The sequence below is a fragment of the Alternaria atra genome (assembly GCF_907166805.1).
Source record: "Alternaria atra isolate CS162 genome assembly, contig: 21, whole genome shotgun sequence".
NCBI classification, from domain to species: domain Eukaryota; kingdom Fungi; phylum Ascomycota; class Dothideomycetes; order Pleosporales; family Pleosporaceae; genus Alternaria; species Alternaria atra.
The window spans coordinates 1,771,617-1,794,150 of NW_025091319.1; the positions used below are offsets into that span (position 1 = coordinate 1,771,617).

General features: G+C 52.4%; 7 protein-coding genes across 7 annotated transcripts; 6 read left to right on the plus strand and 1 right to left on the minus strand.

The window, feature by feature from the left end:
* Positions 1-444: 444 nt before the first annotated feature.
* ALTATR162_LOCUS1009 (uncharacterized protein) lies at positions 445-3,353 on the plus strand (the record flags this gene model as incomplete). Its single annotated transcript, XM_043308604.1, has 2 exons — positions 445-669; positions 720-3,353. The coding sequence occupies 2 exons, from the start codon at positions 445-447 to the stop codon at positions 3,351-3,353; spliced, it is 2,859 nt and encodes a 952-aa protein (XP_043164539.1).
* Positions 3,354-3,859: 506 nt separating this feature from the next.
* On the minus strand, positions 3,860-9,022 carry ALTATR162_LOCUS1010 (uncharacterized protein; the record flags this gene model as incomplete). The annotated part of the gene is made up of 3 exons (XM_043308605.1): positions 3,860-3,967; positions 4,050-8,331; positions 8,382-9,022. The coding sequence occupies 3 exons, from the start codon at positions 9,020-9,022 to the stop codon at positions 3,860-3,862; spliced, it is 5,031 nt and encodes a 1,676-aa protein (XP_043164540.1).
* Positions 9,023-9,949: 927 nt separating this feature from the next.
* Positions 9,950-10,747, plus strand: ALTATR162_LOCUS1011 (uncharacterized protein; the record flags this gene model as incomplete). Its single annotated transcript, XM_043308606.1, has 1 exon — positions 9,950-10,747. One exon carries the CDS (start codon positions 9,950-9,952, stop codon positions 10,745-10,747), a length of 798 nt encoding a protein of 265 aa, XP_043164541.1.
* Positions 10,748-12,437: 1,690 nt separating this feature from the next.
* Positions 12,438-13,383, plus strand: ALTATR162_LOCUS1012 (uncharacterized protein; the record flags this gene model as incomplete). The annotated part of the gene is made up of 3 exons (XM_043308607.1): positions 12,438-12,795; positions 12,843-12,999; positions 13,059-13,383. 3 exons carry the CDS (start codon positions 12,438-12,440, stop codon positions 13,381-13,383), a joined length of 840 nt encoding a protein of 279 aa, XP_043164542.1.
* A 468-nt stretch (positions 13,384-13,851) lies between these two features.
* On the plus strand, positions 13,852-16,176 carry ALTATR162_LOCUS1013 (uncharacterized protein; the record flags this gene model as incomplete). Its single annotated transcript, XM_043308608.1, has 2 exons — positions 13,852-14,045; positions 14,094-16,176. 2 exons carry the CDS (start codon positions 13,852-13,854, stop codon positions 16,174-16,176), a joined length of 2,277 nt encoding a protein of 758 aa, XP_043164543.1.
* A 1,674-nt stretch (positions 16,177-17,850) lies between these two features.
* On the plus strand, positions 17,851-19,595 carry ALTATR162_LOCUS1014 (uncharacterized protein; the record flags this gene model as incomplete). Its single annotated transcript, XM_043308609.1, has 3 exons — positions 17,851-18,284; positions 18,346-18,654; positions 18,701-19,595. The coding sequence occupies 3 exons, from the start codon at positions 17,851-17,853 to the stop codon at positions 19,593-19,595; spliced, it is 1,638 nt and encodes a 545-aa protein (XP_043164544.1).
* A 277-nt stretch (positions 19,596-19,872) lies between these two features.
* ALTATR162_LOCUS1015 (uncharacterized protein) lies at positions 19,873-22,503 on the plus strand (the record flags this gene model as incomplete). The annotated part of the gene is made up of 1 exon (XM_043308610.1): positions 19,873-22,503. The coding sequence occupies one exon, from the start codon at positions 19,873-19,875 to the stop codon at positions 22,501-22,503; it is 2,631 nt and encodes an 876-aa protein (XP_043164545.1).
* Between the last annotated feature and the right edge of the window lie 31 nt (positions 22,504-22,534).

Sequence of the window (22,534 nt, forward strand, 5' to 3'; positions counted from 1 at the left end):
CTGTGCGTCGGCATTTTTCTGCCCATGCTGCACGTAATTAACTTAGCACAGTGGTGCAAACGCCAGTTGACCGTTTTGACACCCGTAGCGCGACCAATGGACCATGTTCCTGGACCACCAAGGTCCAGAATCCAGGTTGACATCGTTGCGAGACTGCATCGTGAGCTTGTTCGACGGGCGCTAGGTCGGAGATGCCTTCCACCCTTGAAAGTGGCAGATTGAGGGCTCTTGACCCGCAATGGCACAGCCTACATATAAGGAAACATCTTGCGGCGATATGTTCGGTACAAGCTCTCTCGCTTTCATTCATTCATTCTCTTTCTTTGCTCGTTCAACGAACGTTGCTTTCCAGTCATTCTTTACAGCCTTGACGGCTTCACACTCTTTTGTTGGCAGCGCCACACCATTCTTTCCTCCATTTCAATCAACATACTTACTGCCAAAATGGCACGCTCATTCCTTCTTTCCACTGCCCTTCTAGCACTTGGCGTCTCGGCGCAAACATCTTCGAAGTTCACTGATGAGAAGACTGGCATCACCTTCAGCGGTCTTCACCACTCGTCGGGCTACAGACTGGGTTATGCCTTACCGGAAAAGGCTACTACCGACTTCATCGTCCAGGTCCAAGCCCCTATCACCAACGATGGTGGTTGGGCTGGATTCAGCATGGTACGTTGGAAGCAAACGATGTTGTGGAAATCGCACACTGACAAAACCAGGGACAATCTATGACTGGCAACTTGCTAGTTGTTGCTTGGCCTCACGAGGGCGAGGTCATCGCCTCCTTCAGAGAGGCGACTGGATACACAAACCCAGCTGTCAAGACTGGTGACTTCACCATGTCTCCGATCCCCGACGGAACCTTCGTCAACGACACCGCCTTCTCATACACGTTCCTGTGCTCCAACTGCATCAGCGAGGATCCGTCCACCGGCCTCGTCATCTACGAGGCCCCTAGCACTAACATCATGGGCTGGGCTTACTCCAACAAAGCGCTTGCCGACTCGACCGATGCTGGAGCGGCTCTCAACTACCATGACGCTGGCTTCGGAGCTTTTGGACTGCCCATGAGCGACGCTACTAGCCCCGATTTCGAGAAGTGGGCTGCCATGGCGGTAGCTAGCACCCCTAGCGGAGGTAACTCTACCACACCCGTATCTGGAGGCAACTCGACTGCTCCAGCAGCCCCAGTTGGTGGAAACACCACAGCCACTGTTGCGAACGCTACATACGACTACATTGTTGCTGGAGGTGGTGCTGCTGGTATCATCGCTGCGGAGAGGCTCGCAGAGAGCGGTGCGTCCGTCCTCTTGGTCGAACGCGGTGGCCCATCATACGCTTTCACTGGCAAGACCGAGGTCATGCCTTGGAACGAGACTGTTTCGATGTATGATGTTCCTGGATACGGTTACTACCTCAGTGATGTCGGCAGCCCCGCTTACTGCGCCGACACTGCGGACATGTCTGGCTGTCTTCTAGGTGGTAGCACTGCTATCAATGCTATGATGTACGTCAAGCCTCAGGAGCGTGACTTCGACGACAAGTGGCCTGCTGGCTGGAAGTGGGCTGATGTCGCCGAGGCGGCTGATCGCCTGTACGAACGCAACCCTGGACAGACCTACGGCTCAGAGGATGGTATTCGCTACGATGATGGCGCCTACGACGTCTTGTCGAAGTTCTTCGCCGGCCAGGGATGGACCGAGACCGATTTCGTGAAGGACCCCAACGCCAAGGTCGACGTCTACGGTCACCCCACCTGGAACGTTGCCAACGGTCTCCGCTCTGGTGTCGTCAGGACCTACCTACCCCTTGCCCAAAAGCTTGACAACTTCGAGTTGATGATGAACACCAACGTCGTCCGCGCTGTTCGTGACGGATCGGCCGTCTCTGGTATCGAGGTCGAGACCGCAGATGGCAAGCGCGTCATCTACAACGTCAATGCTGGAGGCAGTGTCATCCTTGCGGCCGGATCGATGTCCACTCCCCGTATCCTTTTCAACTCTGGTATTGGTCCCGCCGACCAGCTCCAGACTGTTGCTAGCGGCAGCAGCGGTGTTACTCTCCCCGATGAAGCTGACTGGATCGACCTCCCTGTCGGTGCTGAGATCAAGGACCACCCCATCTTCACTGTCAAGTTCAACACCAGCACACCTCTCTCCGGAACTGACGAGGAGGCTCTCACTAGCCCCAACCAGACTACTATCGACCTGTTCGCTAAGGGATCTGGTATGCTCGCACAGTCTGGTCAACGTCTGAACTGGTGGTCATCTGTCAACACCACTGATGGCAGCGAGATCTTCTTCCAGGGTACTTGCAACTCCCCTGCCGACAACACCATCCAGATGAAGGTCTATATCACCCACGGTCTGCAGTCTGTCGGTAGCCTTGGTATCACTGCTGACGGCGCTACTACCTTCATCACCAACCCTCACATGACCTCGGACGTCGACACTGAAGCCATTACCATGATGATGGACCGTTTGATTGCCATGACACAAGGCGGCAACTCCACTCTGTCCCTGATTGCCCCTACCGGTGTCTCCAACGTCACTGGCGCGGATCTCATTAAGACCTTCAAGACCGGAAGCCACTACGTCGGTACAGCTAAGATGGGAACCAAGGGCGATGCTGGTGTTGTTGTTGACACCGACACCAAAGTCTATGGCACCGACAACTTGTTCGTCGTCGATGCCTCCATCCACCCCGATCTTCCTACCGGTAACACTCAAGCTATCGTCATGGTTGCCGCTGAGGCTGCTGCTGCCCGCATCCTTGCGCTTGGTGATAGCCCCGCTAGTGGCACTACTCCTGCTGTCCCTGAGGCTGCCGGCTCTAGCGAACCTGCTGCGACCCCCGTAGCTCCCGCTGTTTCTTCCGCAGCACCCATCGGTACAGGCTCGCCTGCCGCCCCCACCGCCGCACCTGTAGAATCCGCGGCACCCGTCGAGTCTGCAGCACCTGCTGAATCTGCCTCCCCTATTGCTTCTTCGCCTGCCGGACCTTCGACTCCCTCAGCGCCGGCCGAGTCTGCCCCTGCTACAACACCTTCACCTGCTGAGCCAGCTCAGCCCGCTACTGCCGGAGCTTACGAACGCTGCGGTGGTACAGGCTTCACTGGTCCTACCACATGTGCCAATGGCTGGAAGTGCGTAGTACAGAATGATTACTACTCGCAGTGCCTCCAGGCAACCGACTCCAACCGCGGCCGCTCTGCGCCTGTCTCCCGTCGTCATGACAGCCTGACCAGGCGCGCGTTGGCTGGCCACAAGCCAGTCAGCCCTGTCGTTGTGCGGGAGCACATTCACGCCCAGAAGCTCGGAAGGGCTAGCTTCTTGGACTCTTACCAGTCTTAGAGCATGAGAGAAAGACATCTTTTGAGTGATGATGAGTAAGGAGGAAAAGCTTCTTGTATATATATACTTTCTTCGATTCTGTTGGCTGCGCCTTTGTAAAGTTCATCAAATATCCATCATGACTTTGTTCAATATCGTCCGTTTTCTCCTATCATGTTTTACTGATACACGTTCTCTTCTCCGTACATAACATCTTGATGATTGCATGCTAACTCGTGAATCCTTCGCGATGAACCCAGGTCGGACCATACTGAAACTACCAAAGACAACAAACACGTTCAAGGTCAAAACTTCACAAGGTATCTTGGTAATAGAAAGGTCTTCATAAACGACGATAGTACATTGAGATGGGTATAGTGCCATGATCTAAATAAAGCAAATTTATGCTGAGAATGGCGAAGAGTGAGGAACAAGCATTATAACAATAAGTGTCGAAGAAGAGAAAAAAGCATGCGCGTCATGAGCACTCGTACGTTGCCACAGACCTTCAACGCTGAACCAAAGGACTAATCTTGGTCCATGGTGAGTTTCTGGGCCGTCATGGTGCTCTCGGAGATTGCTTCGTTGTTCAGCTCAGCGAGCTGCTTTAGAGACTCTTGCATAGCTGCTATCTGCTAGCGGCAGATTAGCTGTCTGTATCTCATGTGCGACGAGTAAAAGCAAAAAAAATCACATACAGGGCCGGGTTTAACTTACAGTTCCGACCACGTCTTTGTGGTCACCGGTGCCGTTTAGTCTAGGGGGTTGAGCACCAGGCCAAGCGTCTTCGGCTTCATCTTCGTCTTCTTCGGCCAGAGTGTTGATGTTGCGCTTCTCGCCTAGGGTGGCTGCGGCACGAGCGATACGATCGCCAGCGGCTATGATAGCCTCAAGGCGGTCGATTTTGTCGGTAAGAAAGGCGTTCTCCTTCTCCAGAGGCTCGACGCGTGCTAGATGCTTGCGCACAACCTCGCCTTTCATGGTATCGATACGATCCTCTGCTTCTTCAGCAGCCCTGATGGCTTCATCCCGCTCCCGCTCAAGTACGCGAAGCCTTTCTTCGTATATCGCCGCATCCGATGCGGAGGTATCGACAGCCTCTGGACTTTGGCTCTGCCCTGCCGTGTCTTTATCTCGGCTTTGCTGTTCAGCTGCCTCTCGTCTTACAGCTTCGAGCTCGCTAGCATGATGGAGACGTTCTGCTTCTAACTCAGCGGCGAGAGCATCGTATTTCTCCCGCAGTTGCTGCAAAGCGTCGGTGGTGCTAGCCTCCATACCCACCATCAGCTCACTGATAGCTTCCTCATGTGCATGATCTATGGATGCCTTCTGCTCCGTAAGATCAGAGTGTCGTTTCTGCATAGCTTCAAGCTGCTGCTGTAGGGCCTGCATGTCGTTTGAATGGCCGGCCCTGAATTCCTCCTTCAGTAGCTCGATAGCATCACTTTGCTCTTGATCTGTCCTGGCGGCCTTTTCCTGTAGCGCGGTATACTCAGATTGCAGCTTCAATAGTGCCTGCTCATGGTCCTGCGCGAGCGCTTCCTTGAGCTTTGCCATGGCTTCCTGATGCTCCTTGTCGGCGACAGCCTTCTCGGCGAGAAGGTTCTCGTATTTCTGGGCTATCTCATCGGTTCCGGTTGGGCTAACCTGATTTCTCGTGGATTGTCCTTTCTTGAGTTCATCAATTTCAGCGTTCAGCTCTTTCTTAAGAGCAGCAAGCTCATTGAGGGCAGACTGTTTTCCTGACAGCGCCGCTGATTTCTCTTGCTCCAGTCGATCTGCATCGCTTTGCATGATCTCTAGCAAGCTAGCATACTTTTGTTCGATCTCAGCTTGTTGCGTTTCGAGTGTCTTGGCGTGCGTTTCTTGAGTCATCAATTGCTCGGTGAGCGTATCTGCGTGGTTCTTTTCAAGGTCTGAAAGCCGCTTAGAGAGCTCATCCCGCTTACTCTGTAGACTCTCAATTTCAGCTTTGTAGCTCCCTACACTGCTGTTCATGTCCCCTGTGATGGCATCGTACTTCAACTGCAAAGCATTCAAAGCTTCAGATGTGCTCTTCATGTCATCTTGCACTTGGTCGTACTTGGCTTGAAGCTCGGCCAGTAGCTGTTTGGACGTGTCATCTGCTTCCTCCTTCAAGTGCACGATAGCGCGGCTATGCTCCTCATCTGCTGCAGACTTCTCTTCTAACAGCGTATCGTATTTGGTCTGAAGTTCGCCTAGAATTGATTTGGTCGTGCTCTCCGACTCCGCCTTCAAAGCTTCTATCGTCTGCGAGTGTGTTGCTTCAGTCGCTGCCTTCTCCTCTAACAGTGCGTCGTACTTGGTCTGAAGCTCTTCAAGAAGTTGTCTCGACGTGCTCTCTGAGTCTTTCCTCAAGGCTTCCATGGCGTTTTCATGCGCTTCATCGGCTGCAGTCTTCTCGCGTAATAAAGTATCGTATTTGGATTGAAGCTCGTCGATTGTTTGTTTGGAAGAAGCATCGGCATTCTGCTTCAGAGATTCGATGGTCTTACGGTATTCGTCCTCGGCGGCCTCCTTCTCTTCTAGCAAAGCATCGTACTTCGATTGCAGTTCAGTGGTTATTTGCTTTGACCGCGTTTCAGAGTCTTGCTTCAGAAATTCCATGGCTTGTTCATGTGTATCCTCGGCTGCAGTTTTCTCCTGTAGCAGAGTGTCGTACTTGGATTGAAGCTCATCGATCTTTTGCTTGGAAGCGGCATCAGCATTCTGCTTCAAAGATTGGATGGCGCTGTGGTGTTCCTCCTCGGCAGCCTTCTGCTCTGCCAACAGAGCATCATACTTAGATTGCAGCTCACCGAGTAGCTGTTTCGACTGGCTCTCGGATTCTTGCTTCAAAGCTTCGATAGCACGACTATGAGCATCTTCAGCTGAAGTCTTGTCTTCCAACAAGGAGTCATGACGAGCTTGTAGATCGGCAATAATTGACTGAGACATAGTGTGTGCATCTATTGTAGCTGCCTTCTCCTCCTCCAGCCTGTTTAGTTTAGACTGGAGACCTTCGACAGCAGCAACCTCCTGGGTGAGGACATCGACGCGGGCTTGAAGATCAATGACTAGTGACTGGGAAGTGCCATGAGCCTCCGCGAGAGCGGCCTTCTCCTCTTCGGTATCCTTGAGTTTGGCAAGAGCATCATCACGATTTTGTGTTGCGAGAGCGGAGTTGTCCTTGGCGTCCGCCAGCTCCTTCTTCAGAGCTTCCAATTCACTGGATCGATCAGCAAGTGTCTCCTCGTGATGTTTTAAGGTATCATTCTTCTCAGCAACAAGTGAGTCGTAATCAGCTTGCAGAGCATTGAGTCGCTTCGTGGCGTCTCCTTCCAGATCTGCTCTCAGCGACTCAATCTCAAGCTCGTAGTCCTCACCAATGACGCGGAGATCTTGTTTGTGCTTGTTATGCATCGTGTCAAGCTCTGCTTTGTGTGCCTCCATCTTCTTGTTCGCTTCGTTCAACTCAGCTTGAACTTTAGCCATATCGGAAGCGTATTGAGATTCCTGCTGCTGAGAGGCTTTTTCGAGTGTCTCGATGGTGCTGCGCAGACTAGCTGTCTCTTCTCTAAGCTGTTCGACCTCGGCAGCATCGGTGGTAAGCTGATCGTTCATGGCATCCAGTTGTCGGACAAGCTCGTCACTCTCATCAGTCTTGACCTTGACTGCAGCTTCGTGTGACTCCTTCAGATCTCGAATTTGTTTGTGGAGCTCTTCAGCTACTCTGGCGCCATCAGTTGAGCCTTGCTGGAGCGCCACGATCTGTTCCTGAAGGCCATCGATGGACTTGAGATGGCTGGAAAGCTCGTCTTCTCTCGCCCGCAGCTCATCCTCTGAACTCTTCTGTAGCTCCTCGATCTTGGCTTGCATCTGTTCCGCGTGCGCATTACGTTCCTTTTCTAGATCTGCCGACACTTGGTCGGCCCGCTCTTGCAATTTGGCAATATCGTCTTGTAGCTCTTTTTGGGTCTGGAGGTGCGATGCGATTGTCTCTTCCTTGAGGCGCAATTCGTCCGTGTGCTTCTGGTGTATCGATTCGATTTCGGATTGGAGTTGCTCAACGACAGCCGAAGACTCGGATGATTTTGATTCGAGGGATCGTTGTGCTTCTTGCAGGGCGTTGTTGTGTCTCTCCTCCCGAGAGGCAACTTCTTCCACGTACTCGTCGACAGTCTTGGTCAGCTCGGTGATCTTAGCATCGCGCGCACGGAGATTGTCCGACTGGCTCTGCTCGAGCTCTGTGAATTTCGTCTCGAGGTTTTCCAGTGTTTTCTTGGCAATATTCAGCTCTTGCGAAAGGCTGTCGCGCTCTTGCCGAAGTGTGGTAACCTCCTGGGTGAGTTCCTCAATCTGCGTGGCTTGCTCAACAAGCCTCTTCTTCTCCTCGTCCCACTGTCGGCCCTGTTGTTCCAACTCGGCATTTAGATCGTCAAGGACCTGCTGCAGCTCGCTGGCTTTGGCAGCTTCAGTAGCTTCTCTCTCCTGGGCCAACTTTTTCTCCTCCTCGAGCTGTTGGCTCTGCTCTTCCAACTGCTTGGTCTCTCTCGCAAACTTCTTTTCCATGTCCTCGACGAGGATTGTGTGGGCGCGGTGCTGTGATGGCGAGGCATCTGAGCCGCCTGAGATGGCCTTGTCCTTTTCGACGATGGCGGCCTGAGCATCCGCCAACTGTTTGCGCAACTTGTCCTTTTCGGAATGTAGGTTGTCGACTTCACGGGTGAGGTCTTCGCACTGCTCCTGCAGCTTGTCGCGTAAGCTGGTCTCCTTGAAGAAGTCCTGCATGATCTGAGCGCTCCGCCTTTTCATCTCCACATCCATCTCGGCACGTCCCGTCGGCGCAGTATCCGGTCGCGGCGACTCTTCGCCGAGTTTCGCCAGCGATGCCCTGATGGGCTCGAGAGCGCTCCTGCGGTTTCCGGCTTCGTTGTCCGACGCCGCTTTGTCTTTGAGGGGAGCATGGCGGCGAGGAGATATAATGACGGGGCTTTCTCTGCGGACGAATTAAAACATGGCTACTGTAGTGTTCATGGTGTCACTCACGCTTCCTCTGCTGTATCTTCGGTCTCCTGTGCTGGGGGTGGAGGGGCAGAGACGGACAGCTTCTTCGCGCTGCCTGACGGCACCTTTGGTGTTGCGCCGGCAGCTCGTGCTCCAGTAGTGGGTCGAGTAGGGGTCGGCCGTGTGGATGAAGCAAGGGAGGCACGTGGGGTTGCGCGGGTCGTCGCTGCGTCTGCGGATGGGCGCGTTGCTGCGGGACGCTTGGCTGCAGTCGTCGTGGTAGAGGGCGCAATGGATTGCCGCGACGTTGGCTTGGCCGGCGATGGTCGCGAAGCACTTGGTGTGACGGGCGTCCGGCGCACTGTGGTTCTCTTCTTCTCATCGCCCGAAGTGACAGATGAAAGGTCTGGCTCTGCATCCGATGTGGTTTTGGAAGACGAGATGGTTCTACGGGCTGTAGTCCCTGTCGCTGGACGCGTTGGCGGCTTATTCAAGCTGGATCCGACTGTACTCGTGCGCGATGTCGCCGTGGTGGGGGCCTTTGACGCGTTCGTGGCTGTTCTCGCGGTGCTTGTTGATGCCGCAGCCGGTCGACGGGCACTCGCAGCAGTGCCACTGGATGCAGTCGGTCGACGAGGTGGAACACCATCTTTGGAGGCTGACGAAGGCGCATTGGCAGCCATCTTGCGACGGATTGAACTCGTAGGCGTTGAGGGGGCGGGCAGTTTCTTGGGGAGCGGACTCCCGACTGGCAAGCTTTCCGAAGAAGCTCTGTCGCGAGCCGGGGGAGTCGTGGCCATTCGGCGCGACGATTCAGGGGTCTATGCTGATCAATGCACTCTGAATCTCACACTACTGTAGGTGGGGTGTGCGAGAATCGACGGCCTGGTAGTTGTGGAATAGAAGAGGATAGTAGTAGCTGTCGCGCTATGGTCGCGACTTCCTCATGCGCCGGGCTGGAAGATGTATGTGGGGATGGCAAAAGCAGGGTCTCATAGCTTCAACACCCGCCGAGACAGACAACGACAACACACCCAGCATCAGCACCCAGTTTCACTCTCGCCGCCCATCATCACAGTCCCGACCACTGAAGAGAGTACACGTTGGACTTATCACCTTGCATTGACCTGTATTGATGTTCGGCGTCAACGTGGGCCGGAACTGATGGAGCCAATGCAGCCCATCTTCAGGCTCCGATCATAGTGGCTTGCAGCTCCCCCACTACGCATACTATAGCCAGGAACATGTTAAGGCATCAACGCGGGACACAAGACATCCATGCTACAAACCCGCTTTTACGTCATTGGCCACTTTGAACGCGTAAATGGAACTGCCTTTGTCTCAATACTAATACCTAACATTGAGTTCAAGGTTCATCACAATCTAGGCATCCGGCACTAACTTCTTCCCTTCTTCACACTGTCAGCATTTCGTCCAATGGGAACAGTTTCGAGCCTGGGACGATCCTGTGTAGCCTTGAAGGTTGATCAGGCGTGAGATGAGGTTCCGTGCTGACAATTTGGTAACCATGCAGCTGCGACCATTAAAGACATGGAAGATCCGCTCTCCTCGAGTTGTATGATACTCACTTGCAGAGCAACTCCACAGCCATGGTTTACAACCCTGCATTATACTACGCCAAGAAGCGTCTCTTCGCTATCCTTACCGCCGATCTTACACCCGCTCAGCTCGACAGAGTGCAAGAGCTGTTCGGTATCGGCGCTACCATGTGCTCTCCGAGCCCTGCAGAAGAGCTCTTCATCAGCGACAGGCGCGAATGGTCAGATCTTTCGCATGTGGAACTGAGGCGGGCCTATCTTGAAGCAGACCCCCTACTTGTCATCGACTCCCGAACGCCGGATGATGGCGGCATCTGGTATCTCGACCGCTTTGCTGACGAAGATGATATCAAAGATGGACAAGCCGAGAGCCTGAACACTCTTTACAAGGTACGCATGGACATCCGCGATGTTGTTATCCAGTACACCAATTACAGTATCGCCAATACGGACATTCGCGAAGCCATGGACGCTGTCGATGTGCCCTACCCAACTCCTGATGACTTTGATCAGGAAACACTTTTCTGTGTAGGTTTTGACCACATCAAAGAGCGATACATGAACCCAACCTGGGTTACAGCTACGCCTGATGAGCTAGAGGAGAGTACTGCCCTGGAAGACATAAGCAACTTTGTCCCACGACCCGAAATCGTGTATCGGGTGAAAGAAAATATTGCAAGACAGGCGGGCCTGAAGAGCGCGTGGATGATAGCGGACGACGCGCGAAAGGAAATCGAACTGCCCGATGGATCCAAAAAGACTTTCCCACCGGGCAGTAAGATCATTCAGTCCAGATACGATCCGGAAGCATCGATTCCAGTGTACAAGAGACCCAATGGAAGCCTGTAAATAAAGTCATCCAACAAACTTCAATCATTGTTCGTTTGGCACAAGGACCCGTCAAACTGCGGTAATGATACCAATCTGCAATGTATCAGACAGATAGAAATGCCCACTCAACCACTCCATAGCGCGAGCCTCGCACGATATGTTCTGCAACCTTGACTACAACCCCAACGTCCCATCTTGGACAGGCTCAAACAATCTGCAGAAATGCCTGCCTTTCACTTCCTCGATCTTGAACTTCCATGTCACGCTATTCTGCAAGGAGACGGGCGTTTGGAAGATTACTAAACTGTGATGACATAAACCATCAACCTCGCACCGGTCGCCAGACGCCCACCGTATCAACTGGGAGCCCCAATGACATACTTCCCCTCTATGAAAATATAAGAAGAATCATTGAAACCATTCCGCCGAGAGTTTCGTGATATGCCCAGCGTCACCATTAGTGGCATAGTCTACGAATCTTTCCTGCAGCCAGCTATAACGGACTTTACACGAGACAATTTCGACGACACCAACGCGCTTTTGTAGTAATCAACAGCGGGAAAGGCTCAGGGCACAAGACTGTTCAAGCAAAGAAAGAGTGGTTGTCTAGAGCAGTGATCTGAAGTCAAAAAGCGACATCGACGAAGCGCACTGCGGTAGGCTTCATGGACTCGCCTCGTTTAACAAGGCGGTTCTTCATTCATAGCAAAGGTTGCAGAGTTATACTACACCTAACTTGGACATGGTGACCATCGTAATCAAGTGGTTGCAAGAAAGACACCGCCATATCATGCCCGGCACCCGAAACGCCTACGATGCTATGAGAACTAGTACCCAGGAAGGATACCAGGGGGTTAAGCACTCATGGAAGCCCTCCTCGGCACAACAGACGAAGAGTAGATTTCGATATGCGAAGTTCATGAGATCGTAGGGAGAGCCGGCCATTATCCCACTTGCAGTTCGACACAATCGACACAACGGCTCTTGCTGACCCGAACAATGCCGCTATTCTGGACGAAAAGCGGAAGATTGAAGCTTGGAAGCGGAGTGCGCATCCGGTGGACGAAAAATGCCTTCAACGCTATGATGAACAGGCAAATACAATACGTTCTAGTGCGTATACAACTTACGGCGTACCTAAATCAAAAGATTATAGCCATGAATTTCCTACCTTGGAGAAATAGAGAAAGCACTACCGGCTGTGGAAACGGAAGGCGTCCGCTACTGATGTCATTTGCGGCCTATTGCCTCTTCTCTGCCTAGCGCGACGTTGCCGAGTCCGCGGAACGCAATGCTTCGCACGCTTGACAACGCTTGATCTGCCGTCCTGCCTACCGTCCACCAACCAGTGCGTCCCAGGCTCTCGGGCTCAATCGAACATGACACTGCAACCCGTGCCGTGCTCGGACAGTGTAGCGAGTATGGAGTTGGGTGCGGAGAAATGGAGAAGTCTGGGGATGTGTTGCCGTTCATAGGGAATATGCCTCGGTTCGATCGAGAGATGACGATAAGATCTGGATTGTCGGAGGCGTACCGTATTTCGTCTGCACGACAGATCGCCTGGTGTCACGATATAGTCATCATATCGCCCCCTGCGAAGATACAATCACACACCCTCAGTCCTTCTTCACAACCCTTGTTCTCTGCCTCTTCATCCCGCTCGCGATCCTACCATCGTCAACACTAAAAGGGTCAACTTCCTTCCACCATGACTGAGACTGCGAAGATCGATCACGAGATGACCGAGCACAATGGCATGGGAATTTCAGGCAGCGGTTCGCCATTGAGCCGCCAGGTCACTGTAGCTCTGTCTCCCGAGCAGTATGAGCGTCTCTTCTTCCAGCCGTCTGCCCCGCGCCGTGGAGATCTCGCAAAACGGTTTGCCAATCCAACATTGCTGGGTCTCATCGGTTTTTTGGTGCCATATACTTCGACCATCCTGATCCTCTGCGGCTTCCAGGGAGCCGTCGCTCCGCAGAGCTTGGTCGGCCTCAGTGCCGACTACTACTTCTTCGGCGCCTTGGCCATGAATGTCGCTGGTATTGCCGAGTTTGTCCTTGGTAACAGTATGTAGTTTTCCATGTGCTGTTTGTTCGATTCTGACCTGTGCTAGCGTTCCCTATGGCGGTTTTCCTCATTTACGGTAGCCATTGGGGTAGTCTGGCGTATCAGCAAGATCCTATACACCAGACTACCTCTGCATTCGCCGAACTAGGAGGCGCAAATGGCGCAGCCTACAACTCATCTCAAGGCTTCCACAACGTCTCAATGTAAGATGGCTCACCCACTCACTGTATGCAGCTTTGTCCGACATCTAACCATCATGCAGGGTACTCGCTAGTTTTGTCTTCTTGATCGGCACGCTTCGTGTCAACCTCTTCTTCACCGCCACATTCTTTGGTCTCGTCATGCTCTTCGCCTTCATCGCTGCCGCAGACTTCTCTGTCGCATCTGCCACCACGGAAGCCGATCTTGAACACATCAACACCTTGCTACGTTGCGCGGGAGGGTTTGGCTTTTTAGGCCTGATATCTGGCTGGTACCTTGCAATTCTTACCGCTTGCGAAGCCGTTGGGATCCCATGCCCGCTGCCCGTGTTCGATTTGAGCAGCAAAGTCTTTCCAAAGAAGTCCATGGACGGCCAAGGCAGCTAAGCGCTGGCTGCATTGCTTACAGCCGATTTTTTCCAGGCGTGTACGAACTATCCCTTTGTTAGCTACTCGCCGTTACGCTACTCGAGCGTTGCGGCTGTAATTCAACAGTCGCTTAAAGTTCAACCGAGGCACTACGGGTGATGCGAATACATGTAAAGTGATGCGATATGACATGCGTATCATGTTCTGTTGAAGCCGGTGGCTGAATGTCGTCTATTATCACGGGTCGATCATGGAGCAACACCATGTAGATCCGGGGCTCGTATACGCGGGGTAGCACGGTCAATTGTCATCATGTCCTTGAGCAGAGGCTGGGTAGTGCATCGTCGGCTTCTGTTCCGGCTTAATTCAGTGCCTTGGCAACTCGATGGTCTTGGGTAGTGGTACCGCGGGGAAGTCATAAAGGGTCGGCTGTCTCAAGAAGATGTACCTGTATCGTCTAGCAACAGAAGTTTACAAGTCGTAACCATGGTGCATTCCACATCATCTATCCTTCTGCTTGGTGCTGCATTGTTGTCGACCACCTACGCGATCGGTCCTGACTGTGTCAATGGCCCGTTGAAGGACAACAAGATTTGCGATGTCAATGCCACGCCAACCGAGAGGGCAGCAGCTCTTGTCGCGGCGATGGAAACCGAAGAGAAGCTCGATAATCTGATGAGGTAGGTGTTCACTGCGAGTCTCATGATCCACCAAGCTAATGGATATAGTAAATCCAAGGGTGCCGCTCGACTCGGCCTTCCAGCTTACAATTGGTGGGGAGAAGCATTGCACGGTGTAGCTGGAGCCCCAGGAATCAACTTCACCAAACCGTTCACGAATGCTACCTCTTTCCCCATGCCTTTGCTCATGTCAGCCGCCTTTGACGATGACCTCATCTACCAGATCGCCAACATCATTGGAAACGAGGCGCGTGCATTCGGTAATGGCGGTGTAGCCCCGGTAGACTTCTGGACTCCCGACATCAACCCATTCCGCGATCCTCGCTGGGGTCGGGGCTCAGAAACGCCAGGAGAAGACATACTCCGAATCAAGGGCTACACGAAGAGCCTACTCGCAGGACTAGAGGGTAACCAAGCTCAACGGAAGATCATTGCGACGTGCAAGCACTATGTTGGCTACGACATGGAGGCCTGGGGAGGCACCGACCGCCATCATTTCGACGCCAAGATTTCGATGCAAGATCTGGCAGAGTACTACATGCCGCCATTCCAGCAATGCGCACGAGACTCGAAAGTCGGATCCTTCATGTGTTCCTACAACGCGGTCAATGGTGTCCCCACTTGTGCCGATACATATGTTCTCCAGACCATCTTGCGCGATCACTGGAATTGGACGGATAGTAACAATTACATCACCAGTGATTGTGAGGCAGTCGCCGATATCTCTGAGAACCACAATTACACCAACACGCTAGCCGAAGGCACAGCGGTGGCGTTCAACGCTGGCATGGACAACAGCTGCGAGTACTCAGGATCTTCTGATATTCCTGGAGCTTGGAGCCAAGGACTTATGAATATCTCCACTGTAGACAGGGCTCTTATACGTCAATATGAAGGGCTAGTCCGCGCCGGGTACTTTGATGGCGCTGGAGCTGTGTATGCAAACTTGGGCATTAAAGATGTTAACACGCCGGAGGCACAGCGACTTTCTCTGCAAATCGCATCAGAAGGTCTAGTCATGCTCAAGAACGATGATACGCTTCCACTGCCACTCTCCAATGGGACCAACGTCGCCATGATCGGGTTCTGGGCTAACGACTCTTCAAAGCTGTCTGGTATCTATAGCGGCCCTGCTCCCTACCTGCGTACGCCGGTTTATGCTGGTACGCAACTTGGTTTGAACATGTCAATCGCTACAGGTCCTATCTTGCAGAACTCAAGTGCTCGAGACAACTGGACGACGAATGCGCTCAATGCAGCGCAGGGGTCCGACTACATTATTTACTTCGGCGGCTTGGATACTTCAGCAGCAGCAGAGGGTTTCGATCGTACCGACATCAGCTGGCCTAGCGCACAAGTCGAACTGATTACCAAGTTGGCTCAGCTCGGCAAGCCCCTTGTTGTCGTTGTGCTGGGCGACATGGTCGACAACTCACCTCTTCTGTCCATGGAAGGTGTCAACTCGGTTATTTGGGCGAACTGGCCCGGTCAAGACGGTGGATCAGCGGTCATGCAAGTCATTTCTGGCGCGCATGCAGTCGCCGGCCGTCTACCAATCACGCAGTATCCCGCAAGCTACACGAACCTCTCCATGTTGGATATGAATCTGCGCCCTGATGCCATCAGCCCTGGTCGTACTTATCGCTGGTACAACCAATCCGTACAGCCATTTGGTTTTGGCTTACACTACACCACATTTGCAGCCAACTTCAGCAGTGGCGAAAGCCTGACCTACAACATCCAGGACATGATGAGCAATTGCACGCAAAAGTACTCTGATCTATGCGATGTTCCTCCACTAGAGGTTGCTGTGACGAACAAGGGTAACCGCACATCTGATTTCGTCGCCCTAGCATTCGTCAAGGGCGAGGCTGGACCAAAGCCCTACCCACTCAAGACTCTGGTTTCCTACGCGCGACTGAGAGATATTTCCGGCGGCCAAACAAAGATGGCATCGCTTTCCCTCACGCTCGGCACGCTGGCGCGGGTCGACCAGATGGGTAACACCGTCTTGTATCCGGGAGAGTACACGCTGCTACTTGATGAGCCTACGCAGGCGGAAATCAAGCTTAAGATTACAGGCGAGGAAACGGTGTTGGATAAGTGGCCACAGCCGCCAGTAGCTACGTAGAAAACTCTGGATGTTGTTTGGTCGAATAGGAAGGATATTCTACTTCATAGACTGACTAGTCACAATGCAATTAATCTGACTCTCATCCCTAGTCACAACGGCTGTCTAGTAGGCGAAAGTGTATCCGCGCTGTTGCTACGGCCCATTTTGAAGCACCGAAATGGCTGTCTGAAAGTAGTTTTGTACCAAAAGGGAATGGTGTCAAGATGTTGCTATCGATTGTGATGTCTTCTTTGTGAGATCGGTCGCATGCTCCGTCCACAAAGGAAAGAAGCTTTGAATTTCTGAGCATGACGGACCTGAGAGCTGCTTCAACACAGACTTTGAGCAATGGGATACGGTGAGATTAACAGCATGCAGCAAGTGGAAGTTCGATGAATCTGCTACCTGTGCCGCAGCAAGGGCGTGCCTACCCCTTGTAGCATCGTTATACCACTCAACATATGGAAAGTTACCTTATGTTATTTTCTCTGCCCTAGGACAAATATTTGATAAAGCAACTGACAGTGTGCATGGATAGTTTCCTTTCTGACTAGGGATTGATACCAGGAGCTGCGGAACCACGTACCTTCCTTCACTGGAAGCCCATTCCATCTTAGTAGTGCGACGGACAATGCTGATGACACCACGCTCCACAGCCCTGAGACCATAACGTACCAGCCTCTACCAGCAGCATTTAGCAAAGGTTGTGACACCGTTACGCTAGTCGCAGCCATAGTGCATTGCATCATCATGTTAATGCTGCGTGCAGTTGCACAATAACTTTTAGTCCATGAGCTTACGAGTGAGGTAAATTCCAGCAGTGATATCAACACCCCATGGTACATACGGTAGGCCAATTGGAAGCTCATTCCAATGCTATACTTTGTTGTAGATTTCAAGACCGGTTGCCACGAAGGAGTAGTCCACGGTATAGAATGACCTATGAATCTACAAGGTGAGAACATTTCCTGTTGAAAAACGCCGAGATAAGGCCGGCGAAATGGCTTGGAAGACGATATGAAGGGTGATCGTAAGGTTGATGACCTGCGCCGAAACATGGAAGTGTCTGCGCAAAAGAGGCAGGAGGGGGAAATAGATGGTCGCTGTTAGGGGCAGCGTGATAGCTGCCAGACCAAGTAGCAGCTGTAGTTGCCGTCGCTGCGAGCGCGTAAACGACGTGTATTCGATGAGGGCTGACGCATCAGTAATTCCATACTCTAATGCGCTGGCATGTTTGCTCAGTTCGACATTGTCCGCTTGCGTAGGGAGTGATTTGGCAGCCTCTTTCGACATTAGGCCGCGGCTACCGGATCGGGCTGGTCGCGCGAAGTTAGGCGGGGTACCTATAGCTTCCGTCACCCGGCTCAGGGCGCCCTTCGCTTCCTCACGGGCAAACGTCGGATCTTCTTCTCACCCTACCCCAGAATACAAAGCCTCCATCCCTGTAAAACACCTCGTATACACGTTGATCGCTACTTCGAGTTGCGGCGCTATACCAGACGATGCAGGCCAAGAGGTGGGACTTGATGCATCGCGACCAATTTCTCCGTCGCCCGCGCCATGGCGAGGTAACGCTGCTTGCTGTGAGGTCATCCAGCATGTAGCATAGCGACCGCCGGATATTAAGCTTATAATGGAACCATGAATATAAGTGTGCTCGCTCGCTGTTCTCAGCATTGAAGTCTCATCACGATGGCTACTACACTACTCCTGTCGGCATGTCTCGCCCTGCAAGCCGCAGCCAGAACGGTCAGATCGCCCACACCTCCTATGGGATGGAATTCTTATAACACTTGGAACTGCTTCCCTTCTGAGGAGAAGATTAAAACAAGCGCCCAAGGACTTGTCGAGCTCGGACTTGACAAGGTTGGTTACAACTTCGTGACAGTCGACTGCGGCTGGAACTCACAAGACCGAGATGCTGAGGGTAAACTTCAATGGAATGAGACCCTCTTTCCATCCGGTGGTAAAGCACTCGGTGACTTCATCCACGGTTTGGGACTGGATTTCGGCCTTTATTCTGGCGCTGGATACCTGCAATGTGGGTCAGAAGTGCTACCTGCGAGTCTGGGATTCGAGCAGTTGGATGCCGAGAGCTTCGCTGAGTGGGGAGGAGATAGTCTGAAGTATGTATAACCTGGGAAACAACTCTCTGTCCAAGTTTTTCATTTTGCTAACAATGTGCAGATATGATAACTGCTACTCTACCTCTAACACGACCATGGTTGACTCCAGTTCGGCAGAGTCACAGTCTCCAGCACGCTTCCAACATATGGCGGCCGAGTTAGAAGCAGTAGATCGTGACATCAAGTACTATGTCTGTCAGTGGGGGATCGGTACCGACGTTGGAGAATGGGCTGCCAAGATTGGCAACACGTGGCGAATCAGCAACGACATCTACAATGCGTGGCGCAGCATTTGGCGCATCACGAATCAAGTGGTGCCATACTTTAGACATACGACTGTTGGTGCATTTGCAGACATGGACATGCTGATGTAAGTAAAGCGCCCTACATGTGAGGTTTCTTGCTGACAATCCAAGCGTTGGACTCAACGCCCTTTCAGAAGAGGAAGAGCGCTTTCATTTTGGGATGTGGGCTATCAACAAATCGCCTCTCATTATCGGCGCTGCAGTCGACCCTGAGCGCATCAGTCAGAGCTCTGTAGACATCTTGGAAAACAAAGAAGTCATTGCCATCAACCAAGATCCACTTGCTCAGCAGGCAATGCTGGTCCGTCGGGACACTGAAGAAGAGTGGGATATCTGGATGGGAAAGCTCTCGGGATCAAGAGTAGTATTGGGGGTCGCGAACTGGAAGAATGACTCTCAAACCGTAGGCTTCGAGCTTGCATCACTAGGCATAGCTTCGGCTGATGTGCGCGATGTTTGGGCCGCGAAAGACCTTGGTGCTGTGTCCGGCTCCCAGACGATTGATCTGGCTGGACATGAACTGCGACTATGGGTCCTATCCAACATAGTTGCAGCTGCTCCGCTCAAATCAGACTCGTACCACTCCGCCGCCGATGCGTCGCTTTCCGGACCAGCACATGTTCTTTCATGTGCTACCGGAGCATGTCTTCCCACCGGCTCGAAGATCGGGTACATCGATCGCAGCAGCAGCGTACTCTTCGCTAATGTTAGCGCCCAGTCTGCTGGTAAGAATCTCGTAGGCGTCGACTTCGTCAACTACGACTACGCCTTCACTACTGCTTGGGAATGGGGCGACAACGCGCGAAACATGACGATCGCGGTCAACGGTGTTGAGGCGAAGAGATGGGCCTTTCCTCTATCTGGTGGCGACTGGGAAGAAAGCCTGCGGCTCCACATTGAGGTTGATGGGTTTGTTGAAGGCACAGAGAACACGGTGGAGTTCAGAGGCTACGGAGACAGCTTTGCGCCAGATCTTGTAGGCTTTGAGATTCTGAGCAGCGCATGAAGTACAATTTGAGAAATTTTAGCTTCGTCGTAGTCTGCCGACGATTCCAGTATGCTACTCAGATTATATCAGCAAATTCTCCTCGGTTACAACTGACTAATGATGTGCTGATCGTTTGACTGTGTTTATAGTAGCGTCTTGGGAGCAGAAGCTCGAGAGAACCCCGCATGCGTTTACCCGATGCGCAATTGCGGGTGCGGGTCAGAAGCCGCCGAGCCTTCGTCACTCAGCTACAACAACATGTAAACCTACTCCTAGCTCACAAATAACGGACGCCATGACGCTAATTCCGCATACCTCAACTCCGCTGACGACGGGCTGGACGTTCAAGCAGGGCGACCGCTCCTCTACTAATGCCTATCTATCGGCTTGCGATGCACCGACTGAAATCTATCGCGACCTTCTCAAGAACGGAAGAATCGCAAACCCTTTTAACGATCTCAATGAACTTGCAGTACGCTGGGTTGGCGATGAAACATGGACGTATCGCACCACCTTCGCTGCGCCGTCTGAATACGCGAGAGCAAAGACGGTCACCAAACTTCGTTTTGGAGGGTTAGATACCTTTGCCTCAGTGTATCTGAATGGAGGCATGGTCTTGAAGTCCGACAATATGTTCATCGAGCACGAGACCGACGTCTCAGGCAAACTTGAGTTGGAAGAGAACGTATTAGAAATAGTCTTCGAGTCAGCGCGCAAAAAGGGTCTCGAGCTAGTGGAAGAGCACAAAGAGCACCGCTTTATCGTACACCAGACGGAGACCTCACGAGGGCCCGTTCGCAAAGCACAGTACCATTGGGGATGGGATTGGGGTCCCATCCTCATGACATGTGGACCCTGGAAGCCGGTGTCAATCGAGACGTGGACTTGCCAGCTTTCAAGTCGAGGAGTGCAGTATGAGCTGTCGCAAAATCTGAAGTCGGCGAAGGTTAAAGTGAGCGTAGACTGGGAAGGTCATGTCGATACTATAGCCTTCGGGGTCTTCAGAAAGGACAGCTACGAGGTTGTGGCAGAAGAAGACGTGATCGTCAGCACCAGTAATCAGTCAGGTCTTGCAGAAGCCGTCATTGACGTCGATGGCATTGAGCTCTGGTGGCCGCGAGGCTATGGGCAACAGGCCCTGTACACCATCAGGATCGATGCCTTCGCCCAGGATGCTCCGTCTCCGATTCACACCATTATTCAGCACTTTGGCTTTCGCCGCGCTGAACTGATCACAGAGCCAGATCCGCATGGCACATCGTTCTACTTCCGTATCAACGACATTGATATCTTCTGTGGAGGTTCGTGCTGGATTCCTGCAGACTCACTTCTCACAAGCCTTACCTCCGATGATTACCGCGCTTGGGTCAAGCTTACTGCTGATGGTAACCAGACAATGCTCAGGGTCTGGGGAGGCGGTATTTATGAGGCCGATGCACTGTATGATGCTGCTGATGAATTCGGCGTGTTAATCTGGCAGGATTTCATGTTCGCATGTGCCAACTACCCAACCTACACCGACTACTTGCGAAGCGTGGAAATTGAAGCGAGGCAAAATGTCAGACGTTTGGAGAATCATCCGAGTATAGTGCTATGGGCAGGGAACAATGAAGATTACCAAATTGTGGAGCGATACGGGCTACAGTATGACTCTGACGATAAGAACCCAGACTCCTGGCTCAAGAGCGACTTTCCAGCACGGTACATCTACGAGCATCTTCTCCCAAACGTAATAAAGCAGGAATGTTCAAACGTACCGTACCAACCCAGTTCACCTTTCGGCAACGGCAAGTCAAAAGTTTTGAAGGTTGATCCCACGATCGGTGACGTCCACCAGTGGAATGTGTGGCACGGCACTATGGAGCCCTACCAACGACTACCCGATATGGGCGGACGATTTATATCTGAATTCGGAATGGAGGCCTATCCTCACGTATCCACCATTGAGAAGTACGTCACTAGTGCACAAGATCGCTCCCCAGGATCGATGGCGATGGACTTCCGCAACAAGGCGATCGGTCATGAGCGACGGCTCATAAGCTACGTCGCCGAGAACTTCCGTATCAAGTATGATTTAGAAAGCTTCACGCATCTCACCCAGATTATGCAAGCAGATGCAATGTCATGGGCTTACAAATCCTGGCGCCGCCAATGGAGGTCGACTGGTGACCGCAAGTGTGGAGGTGCATTGGTATGGCAATTAAACGATTGTTGGCCTACCATGTCCTGGGCGGTTGTAGATTACAATAGCGTCCCTAAACCGGCGTACTACGCGATCAAGCGTGCAATGCGCCCTATCGTCATTGGCGTGCAGCGCAAGTACCAAAGCTGGACTATGCGACCGGCTGATGAACTGTGGCAACGTGACACGGGGCATATTGACATGCGAGAGCTGTGGCAGGACGTCGAACACGATGTCTGGATTGCCAATAGTAACCTAAGAGAGGTTGAAGGTGTTGTTACGATACGTTACATCTCCATCAAGACAGGAGAAGAGATAGGCACAAAAGCTTCCACGAGAGTACGGATTGCAGCAAATGGGACAACCGATGTCTTAACTAACCACATCGCCCACATCCACAGCCCACAACAGTCGGAAACGCCTTTTGATCCATCGAAAGCCGACCCTTTTGTCATTCATGCGTCATTGGACATAAATAACCAATGTGTTGCTAGCGATATAGCTTGGCCAGAGCCCATCAAGTATCTGTCTTTTACCGATTCAGGCGTGGAGTTGCGCTACTCGGAAGACAAGACGACGGTTTTCGTCTCTGCTTCGAAGCCGGTCAAGGGTTTCACCTTCGACGAGGGGACATATGCGGAACTGAGTGACAACGGGTTCGATTTGGTACCAGGGGAAACGAAACAAGTCGAAGTGGAGAACTTCCCAGCAACTGCGTTGGGATGGAGGTATATTGAGATGTAACAGCATATACGTGGATCTTCGCGCTTCATGT